The sequence below is a fragment of the Rousettus aegyptiacus genome, unplaced genomic scaffold (genome assembly GCF_014176215.1).
Source record: "Rousettus aegyptiacus isolate mRouAeg1 unplaced genomic scaffold, mRouAeg1.p scaffold_m13_p_5, whole genome shotgun sequence".
Classification (NCBI taxonomy): Eukaryota; Metazoa; Chordata; class Mammalia; order Chiroptera; family Pteropodidae; genus Rousettus; species Rousettus aegyptiacus.
Genome location: NW_023416308.1, coordinates 34647250 through 34664421, shown reverse-complemented (window position 1 = coordinate 34664421; position 17172 = coordinate 34647250). Strand labels below are relative to the sequence as shown.

Here is a 17172-nt window from a genome sequence, read left to right as displayed (position 1 = left end):
AAAAAAACCCTATAGAAAGTTAGAAGTGTGAAATCCATTTTAGCATGTTAAAAACATTTGGGTTTTAAGATAGTATCACAGACGAAAATATATCCAAGTTCAGATTACTTGGAATTCTAGATTCTAAACCTTTTAAATTGAAGTTAAAATGAAATCGAGTGTAAATTAAACTGTGATTTTTTTTCTTCTGGTTATTTTTAGGTAAATAGGATGTGATATTGGTAAATGATGTTTACTAGAAAGACTCATTATTGTGATTAAATTCCAAGTAGCATTTTTTAGTCAGGTCTCATTCTTACCAAAAAAAAAAGGAATCCTGTTGTGTTTTCAAAAGAGATACTGAAAACCTCAATTCATTTGTAAATCTTTTTCTCTTTTAAAATATTTTTTTCCACAAATTCTCTAGAAGCCAGCCAACAATCCAGGGCCTAACACTTTAGCTAACAGCTTCATAGTTCAAAATCCAAAATATAGGGTAGGAGGGAAGTGAGACTGATTAAAAGCAAAAATGAAAATGGTCAGTACATCTTGGGAAGCACTTTACTGCAATAGATGGGTGACTTCGCTGAGGATAGCACACTCTCCAGAAACCATATTTCTCACATATCACCCAAACTATTATACTCATTAACTAAAAGGTCAAAGGATTAGATATATATAATATCTCTAAGATATGCATTTTATAAATATAAGGTGACTATGTGAGTTATCAAATAATTCATCCGTATTCCTAAAGTGTCATATTTTCTGATTCTTGTTAATCTGTTTGAACTAGGGAGAAAAAAAGTTATCGAGATAGTTGGATTTGACCTATCTACTAAAATTAAACCCAGAAGACCCAAGGGCTCATAATTTAATTTTACATCATTATACTTTGGACTAGAAAAGTGAAAAAAAGTTGAGATAAATAAGTTATAAGAATATCTATTTTATAAGAACATTACACAGAATCTTTGAAAAGTTTTAGCCCTAGCAGGATTTCCAGGTGAGAATGGGCAACTATTTATTTCACTTTTGGTTGCCTCCTCACTTTTATTTTTTTGTCACGACCTCAGCCAGGCGCCTTTGGACGGTAACAGTTTATTTATTAATGCAAATCCTTGTCCTTTGCCTAGTTTCATTTCTTGGTCTCCAGAGAGACCTCACCTGTTTTATTCAAATCGTTAGGCTCCTCTCTTTCTTAGTCACTTCTTTCCCTCTCCTCCCTTTCACATTTCTGCTACTTGGAAAGACAGTGACGTAAACAAGTCCTCGCACTTTGACAGATTTAAGGAACCATATCTGTCTCTCTCTAGGATGGGCACAAGGTGTAGGGTTATTCCCTTTCAAGAGTGGGTGTTTTAAAACTTGGGTGACAGCTACAAATTTTAAAAATTGTAAAAATAATCTTCCTTTTTAATCTCAAGAAAAGACTTCACACTCTCTACCACTTTTCCATTGGCTGTGTGGAAACCAACAAAAAAACCAACAAATGAAAACAGAGCTAGCTACAGTAAGGAAGGCAGCCACCTTCCCAGCTTCAGGTAGGCTCTGATTGGAGGGTGTTGGCACGGGGAAACTGGAGGCGGGCTAACTAGAAGCCGGGCATCTTGTGTGATTGGTTTGGGGAACATATTTGGCTTTCTCTGATTGGTCCGGAGTTGGAAGCAGGGGCAAAAATTAGGGAAGTTGGCAATCAATGACCGATTTCTCCCTATTCTGGTCCGATAACTGCTGGGGATGTGGTTTGGCTTCCCTGGCTGGTTGCTACAAGAGGTTGTGGGTCGCGGTTCTGTTGTCACAAGTGGTCTGGCAATTGTCCTGTTTATTTGGTCTCTCAGCAGGTTGAGACCCACGTTTTTCTCCCTAGCTTTCTAGCTTCAAGTTTTTTTTACCTGGAACAATATAGCTTTCCTGCTATTTCTGTTAAGGATATACGGAAACATGAGGTTATGAAAAGTATTTATGCGAACGAATACATAAATATCTTTCTAGTAAGGGTCAGGCTGGAGGAAGATTCAGGAAGACTCACCCTCGGCCTTCCGGTTCTCCATTCCCCTACAGAACTCATACTTCCATTATAACTAACTCCTCAGCAGCTTTCTCTTCCCTTGGGGGAAACTCGGCCTCCGCCCCCTCTTTCTTGGAGGAGAGGAAGGTTGTTGCTTTTAGGCCCCGGTCCCCACCCCCACCCCTCCTTGCCCTCCAGTCCTGGCCGGGCCCCCTTCCGGCCCCCTCCCCCAAGCGCGCGCCGGCGTCTGTGGGCCACTAGTTCCGCGCATTCTTGGACGGACGCGTCCCCCTTGGTCCTGCAGCAGCCTCCCGCACCCGCGGGAGAAGTCAGGTTAGCTCTCCCTTCCCCGAGAGGCCGTTCTCGGAACGCATCTCGGGTCCAGGAATAAGCAGACCCTCTCTGGTCACAACCCCAGAGTTCCACTTTGTGGGGAGGCGGAGGGGGGGAGGGGGAGGTCAGGGCGGACTCTTCCAGCCACCATTCTCCAGTCGTTTCTCTTTAGCTGTGGAAAAAGCAGCCCTCTCCTTTTTGAGAGGAACCGTATTTCCCCTTTAATTTTGCTTCAACCCGGGCACCCGCCGGCGCCTGTGGGTGTGCGAGTACGGCCCTCCACTTTCCCCTGAGAGAGCTTCCCGGGTCCCGGTTCTCCTGCCGCGAAGCCGGAGAGGCGGTGACGCCGTGGCGTGCGCAGCGACTGAGCTCTCGCCATCTTGTGTGGAGGAGGAGCCGTGGCTGCGGCTGCCGCCATGAGAGGACGCCGGGAGCGAGGCAGGGAGGGAGGGGGCGGCGGGCGAAGGAGGGGGCGGAGGAGCCGAGTGAGCTTAGCCCGGGCGGCGACTTCGGCGGCGCCATGAGAGCGGGCAGCGGCGGAGGTAGGGCCGGCCGGTCGGGGGAGTCGCGAGCGCGGGCGGCTCGGCCGAGCGGGCCCCAGAGCGGGGCGGAGGCGGAGGTGGTGGCAGCGAGGGGCTGGGTGGGGGCGGGCGGAGGTTTCCGAGGAGGAACGAGCCGCCGCCATTTTGGGAGCTTCGAGTCAACAATAAAGGACCGAGGGTGCCGAGCGGGAGTGGCCTCGGCGGTAGGACCCGGGCCCGAGCTGCGGTAGTAGGGTGAGGTGGGGGGCATCAAGGTCAGCGGCGCCGTCGGGTCTGCGGAAAGCCCCTCTGTCGTCGTGGGGGGCGCTTGGAGGCGTAGGCCCAAGGCCTGGATGGGCCCTGGGAAGGAAGGCAGTCGGCAGCTGTGTGGGGTGGGGGCATCTGAAAGGAGTCGAATGTGGGGATGTCGTGAGCGGCGGGCTCCGTAGAAAGAGCAGGCTAAGTACTCGGAGGAGCTTTATAGAAGATGAGAGACTGCAGGACCATGGGGGCGACAAGGACTTAGGGCGATGGTGGAGGTTATATAGGGTAGGAGGCAGCCCTATAGGGGGCGGCAGGGATGTACAGTAATGAAGGGCTCGGTTTAGAAGGGGACCAGCAGTTGCTTGATTGGAATAAAGCTTGATCGATCGATAACGAGAGGCTGATTCTAGAGCCCCAGAGTCGTGGAGGAAAGGGGGGCTTTCTAGGTTAAGGATTTCTCGTTGAGGACTTGTAGGGGGAGTCCCTTTTGTTTCCTACCCGCGGAGCTGGTTCCCTGCTCTTGTTGCGCAGATAGGATTGCAGGGCCCCAACCCTTTTGTGTCTGTGGTCACAGGGAGCTGACTTGAAGTGTGTATGATTTTTATTTTATTTTATTTTTTTGAGGGAGAGACAGGGAGAGCAAGAAATTATTGTTCTTCAAGTAGGGGGTTCAAATCACTGACTTGTTTCTTTCCTTTCGCTCACTCCCTTTTCTCTTCCACATTCCCTTTACCCCTTCAGAATAGAACAGTCACTCTAATTTGCAGACGCAGTTTAGAGAAATTGCGCTGCTTTTGCAAACAAAAGATCTAGCTGGAAATGACGATACTGTTTTGGGTGTGAAACTGTCAGTTGCTAACTACAATCTGGGAAGTGGTGTAGTTAATTCCGCACGGCGCTCCTCCCAACTAGCCTGTTTCGTTCGTACTTACGAAAATACAGAAATATAACTTGTAAATCTAAGTGGGGAAGGAGGAGTCTGGGTCTGAGACATAAAGCTGTAAGTGCAGGTTTCAGTTTAAGAGGGAGCAGTTATCACATAGTCACATTTCGGATCTAGGGGAGATAATGAGTCTTAGATGTATGATGGAGTGTAATGATATCGTTTGATCTTTAGAGGTTGCCCTCTTCATCCTCTTAGTACTTCACAAACAAGTCTTCTGAACCTCTTGATGTTGTTGATCGTAATGTAAACCTAGCAATAAGGATACCGTTTACTACCTTGAAACTGAAATTAGGTGGCCGTTAACCACGACCTACTTAAGAGGTTAATCAGATTCTGGAAGACTCAAAATATACCTCTTTGCGTGTGTGATAATCAGGATTTGCTTGTGAGCAATTTTATTTTCAATTTTTTTTTTAAAAGTAAGAATCAAATATTTTAGAAAAATTTTGTTTGGCAAGACGATGTATGGAAAAAATAACCCTAATTAATTAGCTGGTATATTTTTGGTAAAAAATGTAGGGGAATTAAAAAGGAGCGAACCTATAAGAGTAGGCCTTTATTTTCTGGCCTTTGTAAATTAGGTTTTTATTTACCACGTTTTAAAATTGGTTTGGGGAATAATTAAAAATGGAGGTTAACCAGTTCTTTTTTTAAAACAACTATTAATTAGTACTCTGGGTTTCTTGGAAAGTTACTATTATGTTTAGCCATCTCAGACTATTTTAAACAGGCAATTTCTTTTATAATTTTTAAAATAATATTTTGAGTTAGGATATACTTATTGAAAAGTGTTATTGAAATGTAGCTAATAGTTTTTAGTATTCAAACATGTGACATATATACATGTCTATATCCCTGCCTCAGTTATTGCATTAAAGGGCAAAAACTTTAAAACAATAGAAACAGTAAAACAAACTTTAAAACAATAAAACAAAAGGAAAAAAGAGAATACTTTTTTTTTCATAAAGTTTAACTTTCATAGTTGAAATTCATAAGTGCACAAATGCATTGCTTTTTCTGAAAGCATAAAATTAAGTCAAAGGCTCACTTCAGGGATTCTCGGTTGCTGTCAAAAATAGAAAAAAAATTGTTTTCAGATGTAAATTTACATTAGTTGTATGCTACTTCATTCAGTTTTTCTACAAGTAAGTATATAATAAATTGTTGACTTAGAGAATTCATCAGGGAGGAAACTGAAGGGAAGAGATTGTCATTTGACAATTAACGCTAATTTAATCACATTATCTTTCTACCTAATAGTCTCCGAGTTGCTTTGAACTACCAGTTTAAAATGTTTGAGAGTATTTTCAGTGTGGGTTTGATTTTTAAGGCAGTTCCCCTTTTTGTGTACAGCTGTATTCTTTAAAAAAGGAAAGTTCTTCTAAAGGAGTTTTTTAAAAGGGAATCAACTTTTTTCTAACTTTCCTGTGTTTGCTAACTTAACTTTTTCTTTGTTTCAGATTGAAGTGAGTGAATTTAACTCAACTTTGTTAGAGAGCTTTTTAAATAAAACGTTGATTCGGTGCATGAGAGCAAGTTACTGCTGCTTACCGTTCAGACTTACAGGTGCTTGCCTGCATTGCAATAAAGGACTCAATATTGAGCAAGACATATTTATCTCTTCGTTTTGGAGAGCCTAATAAACTGTTATTACAGTTTCTCTACTGACTTTCAAAAGTTTTGAAGTTTGAAAGAGACATCTTTAAAATTAATACAGTATGAGCACGGCCAGAACAGAGAACCCTGTTATAATGGGTCTATCCAGTCAAAATGGTCAGCTGAGGGGCCCTGTGAAGCCTAGTGGTGGCCCCGGAGGAGGGGGCACACAGACACAGCAACAGATGAACCAGCTGAAAAATACCAACACAATCAATAATGGCACTCAGCAGCAAGGACAGAGTATGACCACCACTATTAAGTAAGTGTTGGAATAAATAATAAACACACTTGGTGGGGGGAACCAAAGAAATTTCTTCTACTTTGTTGTTGACGACTTTATGCCTTAATTTATCCGTTTTGATTGCAAATGGAGAGATGACTTTGTTTTATGGTCAGTAGGTATTTGTAATAGAGTTTTTTGCAATTATTTGCAATATGACAAATAATTTCTGCCTTAATTCAGGTTTATTAATATAGGCACAGATGGTGTATATAAATTTTGCGTAGATTATTATTATTATTTTTTTTAACATTTCTGGCTTTCCTAATTAGTTCAGATTCATCTTGTTTTTGCTACTATGGCTTTTCCCTAGTATTGTTAACTGCACCTTACCCTAGTTTAAATGGCAGTTAAAGCCATTTCAAGTTTAAACTTTAAGGACTTGCCCAGCCTTCTTGAACTCTAAACATACTCACTCACAGAAAATTTATCCATAATTTTTAGTTTATGGAACTTTGCTTTTCTATTTTTTTAAAAAAATAAATTTTCTCCTTTTAAAAAATAACAAGCAATTTTAAATAGGGAACTCAGGATTTTGAACTCTTGGAAGCACACATCTCTGAATAGTCCCAACCCCCTTGTTGACGTTAAAGCTTAAGAGGCTCATCTTACTACAGAATGTTTTCTTTTTAAATCTGCACGTTTGTAGGCTATTATCTTTAAGTGTTTTTGCTTTAAATTATTTAAATGGTAACTATTGCTCTGGAGAGTTAGTTAATAGAAAATTAACATTTAAGACTAGATCCCCATTTGAGTTTTGGCTTTGTTAAGAATCTAGCCCTGTAACTTGATTTAACCTATAGAAATCTACGATGATGAAACCAGTCCCTTGTACTAAAGTATGTTTTATTACAACTTAGATCTTTTTCATGCTTCCAAGCAATTCCCTAAAGAAAAATAGTGTTTGTAAGCTACCAGGATATCATAGATGGTTACTGCTATGTGATTCACTAGTGACTTATAAGAATTAATTTCCAATAGAATCAGTTTGGTCGCTGAGAGGGTTGTCATTAATGCACATTCTATTTTTTTTTTAAAGGAGAACATGTTAATTAGAATATTTTTTAATTGAAGTTTGTCTTGGTGAAATATGAAGAGGCTAGCAAAATTTAGGCTATTTTTAATCCTTAAGGGTAGAAGAAACATAAAGCTGTATTATTTCATTATGAGAGTATTTTCTCCTTAAATTCTAACTTAAGACAACAGTGGATTTTTTTTTTTTTTTTTGCCTTTCCTAGGATTAATGGTTTCTTTTCAATTCTGTGCGTCTCTTAAATCTTACTTCAAATGTCATTTCTTCAATGAATATTTCTAGATCCCATCAACTGTCTCAGAACTCTTTGACTGTTACTTATTTTCTCATTTTAAATACGTCAGTTTATAAATTCCTTGTGGGCAGAGTGCCTGCATTTTATCTTCTGCATTTTTATTCACTATTAAATTTAACGGTGTGGTAAGTTGGCCTACTACAGTATTCCGCTGACATTTGCTCAGAAACTTTGATGTGAGATATAGGCTGAGGTAAAAGGCTTTAGTAACCTTGGAGTTGGTAGCAGTTATCTTGTTAGAATATTTTGGATTATGTGGGACCTAATTTTAAGTAAAATTAGTGCTCATCTTTCAAGACTCATGATGTTTGAGGGGCTCTGATTATATAGGAGTTGGTGTAATGAAATCACTAAAAAGTTTAAAGACAATACAGTTGAAAGCATTGTTTGCTTTAGTGGCAGGTTTTTTTTTCCTGTTAGATGCTTTGTGTATTAGAGGTTTTTGCCAGACCTAAAGATTTTTTAAATTATATTTTCCTTATTTTCAATTTCATGGATTCATGTGAAAGATTAGGAAATATTCATTAACAGCTAATATTGAGCTCTATTTTGCCAGACACTGTGCTGAGTGCTTTATATAAATTATTTGGTATAATTTTTAACCCATTTTATATATGAGAGAATGGAAGCTTAGAAAAGTCAGAGTACTTGTCCTATTTAAAGCTTGATTTTTAAACTCTAGTTACTAAGTTCTATCAAACTGTTGCCATGCAGAAATTTGAAACCAGTGTTGCTAAAGCTTCCAGGTTTTTGTTTGTTTGTTTGTTTTAAGAAAAGCCAGAATCTGGACTTACACAGAAAATCTAATTTTTAAATGTTGGCAACTGATTTAAATTAAAACACTGTATGTAGATCAAACAAAACACATGGGTTCCCAGTTGGGACAACAGTTGCACTATCGTTATTCTGTACTGCTTCTCTTAAGATGGTTGCCTTATTATTTTCTATCTTGATATTTTTTAAATCCTCCCTGCATTGTTGTTCTTTGTAAGAACATTTTTTCTAAGGTTGTTTATCTGTTAACTGTATTTTTAAGTAAATGGCAATATATTAAGCTTGCTGTGCTTCCTAGACCTTAATTATAATTGAGATAAATTATCTTCATATTATTAGAATAGTGGCGCTCTGAAATCTGATACTTTAATTTTATTATATTCTCTAGACCTGGTGATGACTGGAAAAAGACTTTAAAACTCCCTCCAAAGGACCTAAGAATCAAAACTTCGGTGAGTTGGTTGTAAAATTCAAGTGGAAAATGGTGTGGAAACTGTAAAAGTGCAGTAGTTACTTAATAACAATAGGGACTATATATTTACTCTTAAATTGAAATGGTTGAAATTGTATAGATCATATATGATGAATTGTCAAAAAATTTCACTATTTGGGGGAATTATATTAATGTGTATCTACATGCTGATATTGTGTTCTTATGTATGTGTATCTTATTTAATTTATGGAATACTTTTATGGTTTTCAGGGCATTTTCTCAAAATTCTCTTTTGTTCTCAGCAGCACAGTAAGGTTCACTAGGTATTGTCTCCATTTTGTGGATGGGAAAATGGAAGTTGAGGGGTTCTCCTATTAGCCCACTGTTTTCAACCAGGGGTGATTTTTGTCCCCGAGAGGGTATTTAGCAATAGCTAGAAACATTTTTGGATATCACAGCTATGGAAATGCTACAGAATAGTCCCTTAAAACAAATAATTTTCTGGCCCAAATGTCAATATTGCTGAGCTTGAGTAATTCCATTTTAGACTAGGATAATCATAGGCAGTGAGTGGTGCAGCTAGGGTTTAAGTTGACATCTTGTGATTCGCAGTTTACAGCATGATTCTTATGTAAAAATAACAGTATTCACCTGTCTTTAGAAGACCATCACCCCATGGTGGCCTTTTTCCAAACGCAATCTTTAAATGGCTTGTGTGTGTGTTAGAGAGTGGTTATTCTTTAGAAATAGTTGAAATATAGATCAAGGCAGAACTAATCTGCATATATTGTATTTTAAAAAAGGGGTAAAGAATTAGTTTTTCAAACTCTCATAAGCATGCTAACTAGCAGAGGAACGGAATTGTATTTTATTTGGTTGTGTTTATTTGACTAGGATGTGACCTCCACAAAAGGAAATGAGTTTGAAGATTATTGTTTGAAACGGGAGTTACTGATGGGAATTTTTGAAATGGGCTGGGAGAAGCCATCCCCTATTCAGGTATGTTTCCCCTTTTTATCCCATGTATAATGTTTGAGTTAAGCATTACATGCTTTTTATTATTATTATTATTAATTTATTTATTTTTTGATCTGTGGGGATGATAAAATGAATCAACATTTGTTTCATGTGTACACACCCACCTACATATGTGCACATATACTTTTCTGGAACCTTTTAACGGTAAGTTACAAAATCATGACCCATTATCTTTAAATATTTCAGTGTATTTCCTAAGAATAGGAATATTCTCTTGTATAACTGTAGTACAGTTATTTTGTCAAGTTATTAATACAATATTTTAATCACATCTGTCATTTGTATTCTGATTTTTAATTGACCCTGAAATGTCCTTTTTTACACTTCATTCCTTTTTTGTACAGGATCCGTCCTTAGGATCAGGTATTACGTATGGTTGTTAACATCTCTTTAACCTCTTTTAATTTTGAGCATTTTCCTGCTCTTATTAACAATATAGCCCTTTTCCTTTTTCAAATAGAACATTCTTCATTTTGGGAGTGTTTTGTGTTTCCACATGATTAGATTCAAATTACATGTTCTTAGCCAGAATACTGCAGAAGTCATATTAGGCCTTTTCAGGATATAAGATTTGGAGGTATACACAGTGTCTGTTTATTTCTCATTAGTCATTTTAATTTTGATTATTCTGTTGGTTCATCTGATTTCTAATATATATTTGCTGCTTTTTTTTTTTCTTCTCAAAACTAATGAGCAGTCTGTAGGGAACACTTTAAAATTGTGCAGATCCTACTTTCCATCAAAATTTCCTCTAGTCTTAGCATCCATTGATGAACTAATCTTTGTCCCACTCTAGTACTTCCTCCACATTGGCCTGATAAAGAAGAGCCTGCTCTTATCTCATACTTAAGTATTTATAAACAGTGTGGGCTCAAGAATTTTTTTTTTTCCCCAATAATATTTTTGTGGTCAAGCCTTCAGATTTGGCTAGTGTGAGCTCCTTCAAGCTGGTTTCTTTGTTTATGTAAGATGGCCTTCTTTTTTTTCTGATAGTCTTTTTTTAGAGCAGTTTTAAGTTCATAGCAATTGAGCAAAGGATAGGGAGATTTCCCATAAACCTCTGCCCCAGCTTATGCCTCACCTCTCCCATTATCAACATCCTCCACAAGAGTGCTACATTTATTATAACTGATGACCTACATTGACACACATCTCCCAAATTCTATAGTTTACATTAGGGTTCATTCTTGGTGTGTTGTACATTCTATGAGTTTGAACAAATGTATAATGACATGTATGCACCATCATAGTATCATGCAGAGTAGTTTTACCGCTCTAAAAATCCTCTTTACCTTTTCACTCCTTCCTCCCCCCTTTTTCTTGAGCACTTCCTTTTTGGTATATCATGATGACACACTTACCTGTACCTACCCTGCCCCAGCATTGGATTCAGCTATTTCTCCAGGAAATTTTGATTCCAGTTAGTAGGGAGTAGTATTAGAGACTAAGATCTGAGCAGTAGATGTACTCTTTGCTCCTTGGCCCTTTCAGTGGAAAGAGCAAGGGACTGTGTGTATACATATATGTACATGTTCACATAAACATGCACTGTTCATTTATAGATTTGATAAACATGTCTGTTGTTTTATGTAAGTTTAAATTGTTGAATCCAAGCTGTACTAAGGACAAACCCTGTGACATCACTGAGCAATTTTTTGTTGACCAAACATTTATTGAGTGACCTAGGAAGTTTTAGATACAGGGTGTTGTAATGAACAAGGCAGATTGGAATTCCTGCCCTCACAGTCTGGACAGCTAATGGTACAGATAATTTCAGGGTAACATAATGGGCCCCTTTATAGTCAAAATTAAACGAATATGTAGCCATTTGGGGAAGATGAAAAAACCTGGAGGAAGCATCTATGTTCCAAGCAGAAAACATTGTATCCCAGGGATTGCCTAGGGGTGAAAGTTTGCCTTTGTGGACAAACTGAAAGAAGTGTTTATGGCTGGAGAAAGTACCAAGATAAGGTTATACATCATCAGATAGGCAACTTGAGTGTAGATATTAAAAATATTTAGGAATCTATTTTTCTATAATGTAGTTCACGTTAATCTGTGAAACTACATTAGGAATGAAAAGTCTTACGAGAGCTCTTCTGTAGGGTCTGTATCATTCAACTTTGTATTTCCAATATTTAGCAAGGTGTATGGCAGAAAATAGGCCCTCACATGTTCAATTGTATGTAGAGTGCTTTGATACCTTAGTCTAGAGAACTATTTAAGGGTACTGGCTTTGCAGTCAGACTGCCCAGGTTGAATCCCAACTCCACTCCTTTCTAAGTTAATTATTTAAAATACCTTTCTGAGCCTCAGTTTCTTGACCTATAAAATTGAAAGTATATGCCATGGAGCTGTTGTGAAGATTAAGTGAAATGTTTCATGTTAGCATACTTGATAACAGTGCCTAGTACGAGATAAGTGCTCAATAAACATTATGGATTATTAATTCAAATAATAGTTTTATCAAAAGAGATTAGTTCATTTAGCAGGGTTAATGGATTCTTGTTGGCTTTTGTTTCCCACCTTTGTATTAAAATTGACTTTGTTTTTTGTGCTTTCAGTGTCAGTATAGCATATAGGCAATTAACGCTCCAGCCTACTATTCACATTGCCTTTTTGCTATTTTTGCCTGAGAATCTCTGGAAAACACAGTAACGTGTTTCTTAGAGTTATTGAGTGTAACAAACGATAAGTATTAGGATTTTACTTGAACGGAAATTTAGAAATTCTCCAGTGAAATCCAGCCTCATGATTGGCTGCCTTCTATTCATTCTGTTCTTATCTACCATCTCTCCTTACTTGGTTTCTTGTTTGTTTTTTCCCCACTAAAATGTATCTTTTGTTTTCTGTCATACTTAATATTACCTGGCATTTTTTCCCCCAAATATAAAAGCCTCTTTGATTAGATGGGTGTCATTTGCATTTGAATCTTTTATAAGAGAGAATTTAGTTGCAGTTTGGCTGTAAGATTTTTGGAAAATGAGTCGTTTAAAATTATATCCTCTCAAAGATTTTATACTAATAGGCTAGACCCAGGTATACTACAGATTGCTCCCACACATCTCTTTGGTTATGCCATCTGTGACTCTAGTTAAATCTGAGTGCTTTGCTCAGCAGCATAACTATGCCATTGTTAAAACATAGCTTTAGGAACACAGGCTTCTTTGGAGGGCATGAAAACATATTGTTTTATTCTGCTTAACATTGGGAAACCTTATATTAACTCCGAGATGGTTAAGAGGTGACAGGTCTTACTGATTCCAGATTGTAGGCACAACTTTTGAAGAATTTTTAGATACGTAATGAATGTAAGGTAGTCCATTGTTGGGGGAAATACAAAAGTTCCTTACTGTTGGCAGCAAAATTCCATGTCGGGTCAAGAATCTCAAGTTATTTTGAGAAATCAAGTCTAATGATTAATAGTTTATTACTTATAGTTAGGAATTATAGCATTATTAGTCTTTTTATAAATCATTTTTCCTGCTAATATTGACTTATTATTGCTAAAAATTGTTTTTCTAAATTCCTCCAAAAATCTTTAAATGCATTTCCCTGTTGATTACTGTGGTAAATTGGGGTATGTTCCTTAATTTAGAGATACTATTTTTGAAATCACTAGCTTCCATTTATTTCTTGTTAGCAATAGATATCTGACAACCGTTGCTATTTTCTCCACAATGCCCATATTTTTTCCCCCTGAAATTTAGGCTCTTAAGCTCACATGGCCATAGGAAGTAAAGAGCAGCAGCTATTCTGAAAGCATCTAGCTGGGCAATTTTGAACTTTTTTAGGTACCATACTGGTGTAAAATTCCTCTCAGTACTAGGAAAATGGAAAGTATACTATTCTTTATAGGCAACAAGAAACCAACTTGGACTAACTTAAGCAAAAGGAAACCTATCAGGAGTTTACAAGATTAGGGAGAAGTCTGGAGAAGCACACTTGGAAATAATTGGCCAAGAACTGAGAAAGTTCTGAAGGGCCTAGAAAGGTATAAGTTGTTATGGGATGCACTGTAACAATTTAAATTCTTAGAAGGGAGCCTGGCCTCAGTCATTGTCTACCATTTGGCTGAGGAGGTCGGTTAGACAGTCCAGTGGGGTGGAGGAGAGTAATTCCTCAGAAAGAAGTTAGGGTATGACTGAGAAAGGGAAATGGATACTAGAGTAACCAGAACACATCAAATACATCACATCTTGGATCAATCCCTAGACCTTATAGCTGAACCTGGATTTGGAAAGCTAAAGTGGCAGGATCAGACCTAGGGTTTAGGTTGTTGGGTTATATTAAGATTATCACACAGTTTATGCATTTAAATTATAGTTTAATTTTTTTTGTGTACTTGGTTTTGCAGCTATTACTACAATTTTAGAACATTTTTATCACCTTCAAAAGAAATTACTTTAGCAGCCACTAATCTTTTTATTTCTGTGGAGTTGCCTATTCTGGACATTTCATATGAACAGAATTATGTAATATATGATTTCTTGTGGCTGGTTTCTTCGACTTAGCATTTTTTTTTAGGGTTCATCCATGTACCATGTATCAGTACTTTATTCCTTTTTATTGTTAAATAATGCATTATATGGCTATACCACATTTTGGTTTAGCCATCAATTGGTAGGGTTGTTTCCACTGTTGGCTATTACGAATAATATTGCTGTGAACATTTATGTATAAGTTTTATATGGAGATGTCTTCATTTTTCTTGGGTATATATTTAGGTGTGGAATTGCTGGTTCATATGATAAACACTGTTCAACCATTTGAGGAACTGCTAGACTTTTCCAACGTGGCTGTCTGTTCCCACTAGTAATGTATGAAAATTCTGGTTTCTCTACATTCTCAACTACATGTTATTTGCAGACCTAAGTTCAAATTGTGGTTCTGGTATTTCTTGCTTTGTGACCTTGGGGAGAAAACAATCTCTCAGGATTCATTTTGTCAATTGTAAGACAAAAAGCACCTAACTTGAAGGGCTGTAAATAATAGAAAGTATCTACCTAGCAGAGTGTCTACCACACAGTAAGTTTTTAAAGAGTTTTTAGCCTTCTTCCTCATTTTTCTTCTTGGCAGCTTGCCATGAGTTTCTCTTGGGTTTCAGAGCTCTCTGAGCCTAACTTTGAATTTGCTTCATATTATTTACTCTTTCTAGGGAACCAGTGGTAAGAGACTGTGGATGTGCTGAATTCCCTGAATACTAATGGCCATCAAAAAGGCAAAGTATCAGTGTATCTAAACTTAGAGGCTAGCTTGCTTACTTTGTTAAAGCCTTATCCTTAAAACTGTTTCTGTAGGATATAAGGCTTGTCAGAGGAATGGAAGTCAGTGGCCTCAATAAATCAAGACAGATTCAAAGTGGGAATTGGGATAACCCCAATCTAATGCTGCCATAACTCACTTCATTGAAAAGTTAATTTTAAAGAACCTGACTCAAAGTCATTGAAAGACCTTTGGAGTCCACGTACCCCCCCCCCCTTTTTTTTTCTTTTTGCTATAGAACCAAGTAGTGCAGGATTCCCTGTTTAAAAACTGTAGAAGAGAATGAACCAATGCAGTAATGGGTCTCCAGAACAACTGAAGATTAACAGTAGACTCAAAATAGGAGGGAAGAGATTAAGACAGAATGGTTAAAGCCAAGGTTTTCTTCTTTGACCTGCTTTGCCATAATAAGCAGACTGTTTAATGCTAGCCACTGGACCATTTTCAGAGTTTTGGCAGCTTATTATTCTGACCACATGGAACCCATCTGACTCCTGTGATAGGAGTTCTAGGTAGAACTAGCGTCATGGTGGGAAATGGAAGTCGTTATACTTATGACTTAGGTATTTCTACAATAAAATTTTCAAAGTGCTAGAGATAGTTCTTTTGATCATTAGCTCAGGCATAGAACTAATAATTCCAATGATTATGACTCCTAATTTTCCTAATTTTTTAGTTTTAGAAATTAAAAATTTTTATTTAGAAACCAATGTTCTTCCTCCGTGTTTATACCTGTTCTTTTTAGTCTCTGTATGTGTGTAATTTTCAGTAATTGTTGGAAATCCTTTGCTATCGTGTAGGAAATTTGTCCTGAATTATAGGAAATATTGCTATCTTCCACAAAACAAACATGACAGAGTAAGCTATTTATGAAAATGAGAGTCACCTTCCGTGATGTGACCATGGATTGAAATACGGGAATAGAATTGCTCATTGAGTGCATTTCAGGACAGAGAATTTGGCTGTGAGACAGACATTAGAGGTTTATGAGATATAACAAATAACATATAGGACCTGTGGTTTAACTTTTCCAGCCTTTTTCTGCTTTGTGCAAGAATAAGTTGTCCAGGCTACAATTTTTCATTGTAAAATTGGCTTATTAGTCTTAAAATAACATATATAGTCTTTCCTTTGTGTTGTGTCATTTTTTTCCTTCAGTTTTTAATTGTGAAATGTCTTATGCTTTTTTTCTGTCAGCTGAAGATCTTCCTCTTTCTTTGTTGTCAGTGCTCAGCTTTCTTAGCCCATATACACATACATACTCACATATGTAGTTTTTTTTGTTGTTGTTGTTCGTTTGTTTGTTTGTTTTACATTGGGATACAATTTACTGTATATTTATTCTATGAGCAGTTTTGGTAAATATTGGTTGATAATAATGGTGATGTTAACTGGTCCTGCTAAGTTACTTGGTCTCTACTTAGAAAATGCAAATGTAAAACACTTTAAAGCAATACTAAAGAGGTATACCTTCAGCGTATTTTAGAGAAGAATTTGCTTTTGAACTTTTTATTCACAGTTAATTTGCACTGTCTTGTCTTACAGGAGGAGAGCATTCCCATTGCTTTATCTGGTAGGGATATTTTAGCTAGAGCAAAAAATGGAACAGGCAAGAGCGGTGCCTACCTCATTCCCTTACTTGAACGGCTAGACCTGAAGAAGGACAATATACAAGGTTAGTTTGTTTAAATTTTTAAAATGGCATTTTAAACCTTAGAAATATGTAAAAGTTCTTTTTTAGTCCGAATTTACATAGTTTAGAATTAATATACCCTTTTTATAGCTTTTAAAACAGTTTTGACAACAGTTTTGAGATAGGCAAAGTATCATTGCCCTCTAGATAGGAATGCTAAGATCATGAGAAGTTAAATTATCTGATGTTGCTACTTGAAAACTATGGAACTGAATTGTTTTTGTGACAGCTGTGTTTCTGTAAGTTCCTTGTAGAAACGTGAATCTTTTTAAAGCCTTTGGTTTTGGAATTTTATGAGCTTAGGCAATAAAGAAATAAATTTCCAAAGTCATACCCCCAAGTAAGCTAACAGCTTTCACCTTTAGAGCATTTTATTAAATTTTCAGCTTTCTTGATCTGTAATTATCATTTATTCCATCTTCCCTCTATCTTTCATATAATAAGAAACGAACCTAGGCAGCAGGAGTTTTCCTTTTTGTGTGTTTAGAGAGTCTCTTACTGAAATATTAATCTAATAAGCTTTGAATTAATGTTCGCAAAGTCAAAGGACCCTTTAAAGGTTTATAACTACGACTAGTACAAGATTTATGTAGCAGTATTGTCGAGAGAAAGCCTGAATCTAGAACACTACTAGGTTTTCTTTTTTTC

At 37.4% G+C, this 17172-nt stretch overlaps 1 protein-coding gene across 5 annotated transcripts in view; it reads left to right on the top strand.

The window, feature by feature from the left end:
- The first annotated feature begins 2198 nt into the window (after positions 1-2198).
- DDX6 (DEAD-box helicase 6) overlaps positions 2199-17172 on the top strand; it is a 31016-nt gene continuing 16042 nt past the window's right edge. The window contains exons 1-5 of one of the 5 annotated variants that reach the window (XM_016139312.2): positions 2199-2323; positions 5515-5972; positions 8484-8547; positions 9423-9527; positions 16377-16506. In XM_016139312.2, coding sequence (XP_015994798.1) covers positions 5773-5972; positions 8484-8547; positions 9423-9527; positions 16377-16506 — 499 coding nt within the window. In that variant the 5' untranslated portion in view covers positions 2199-2323; positions 5515-5772. Of the gene's footprint in view, positions 2324-2758; positions 2866-2975; positions 3100-5514; positions 5973-8483; positions 8548-9422; positions 9528-16376; positions 16507-17172 lie in introns of those variants that run through there. The other 4 variants (XM_016139313.2, XM_016139316.2, XM_016139314.2 and 1 more) reach the window with 4 other exon arrangements.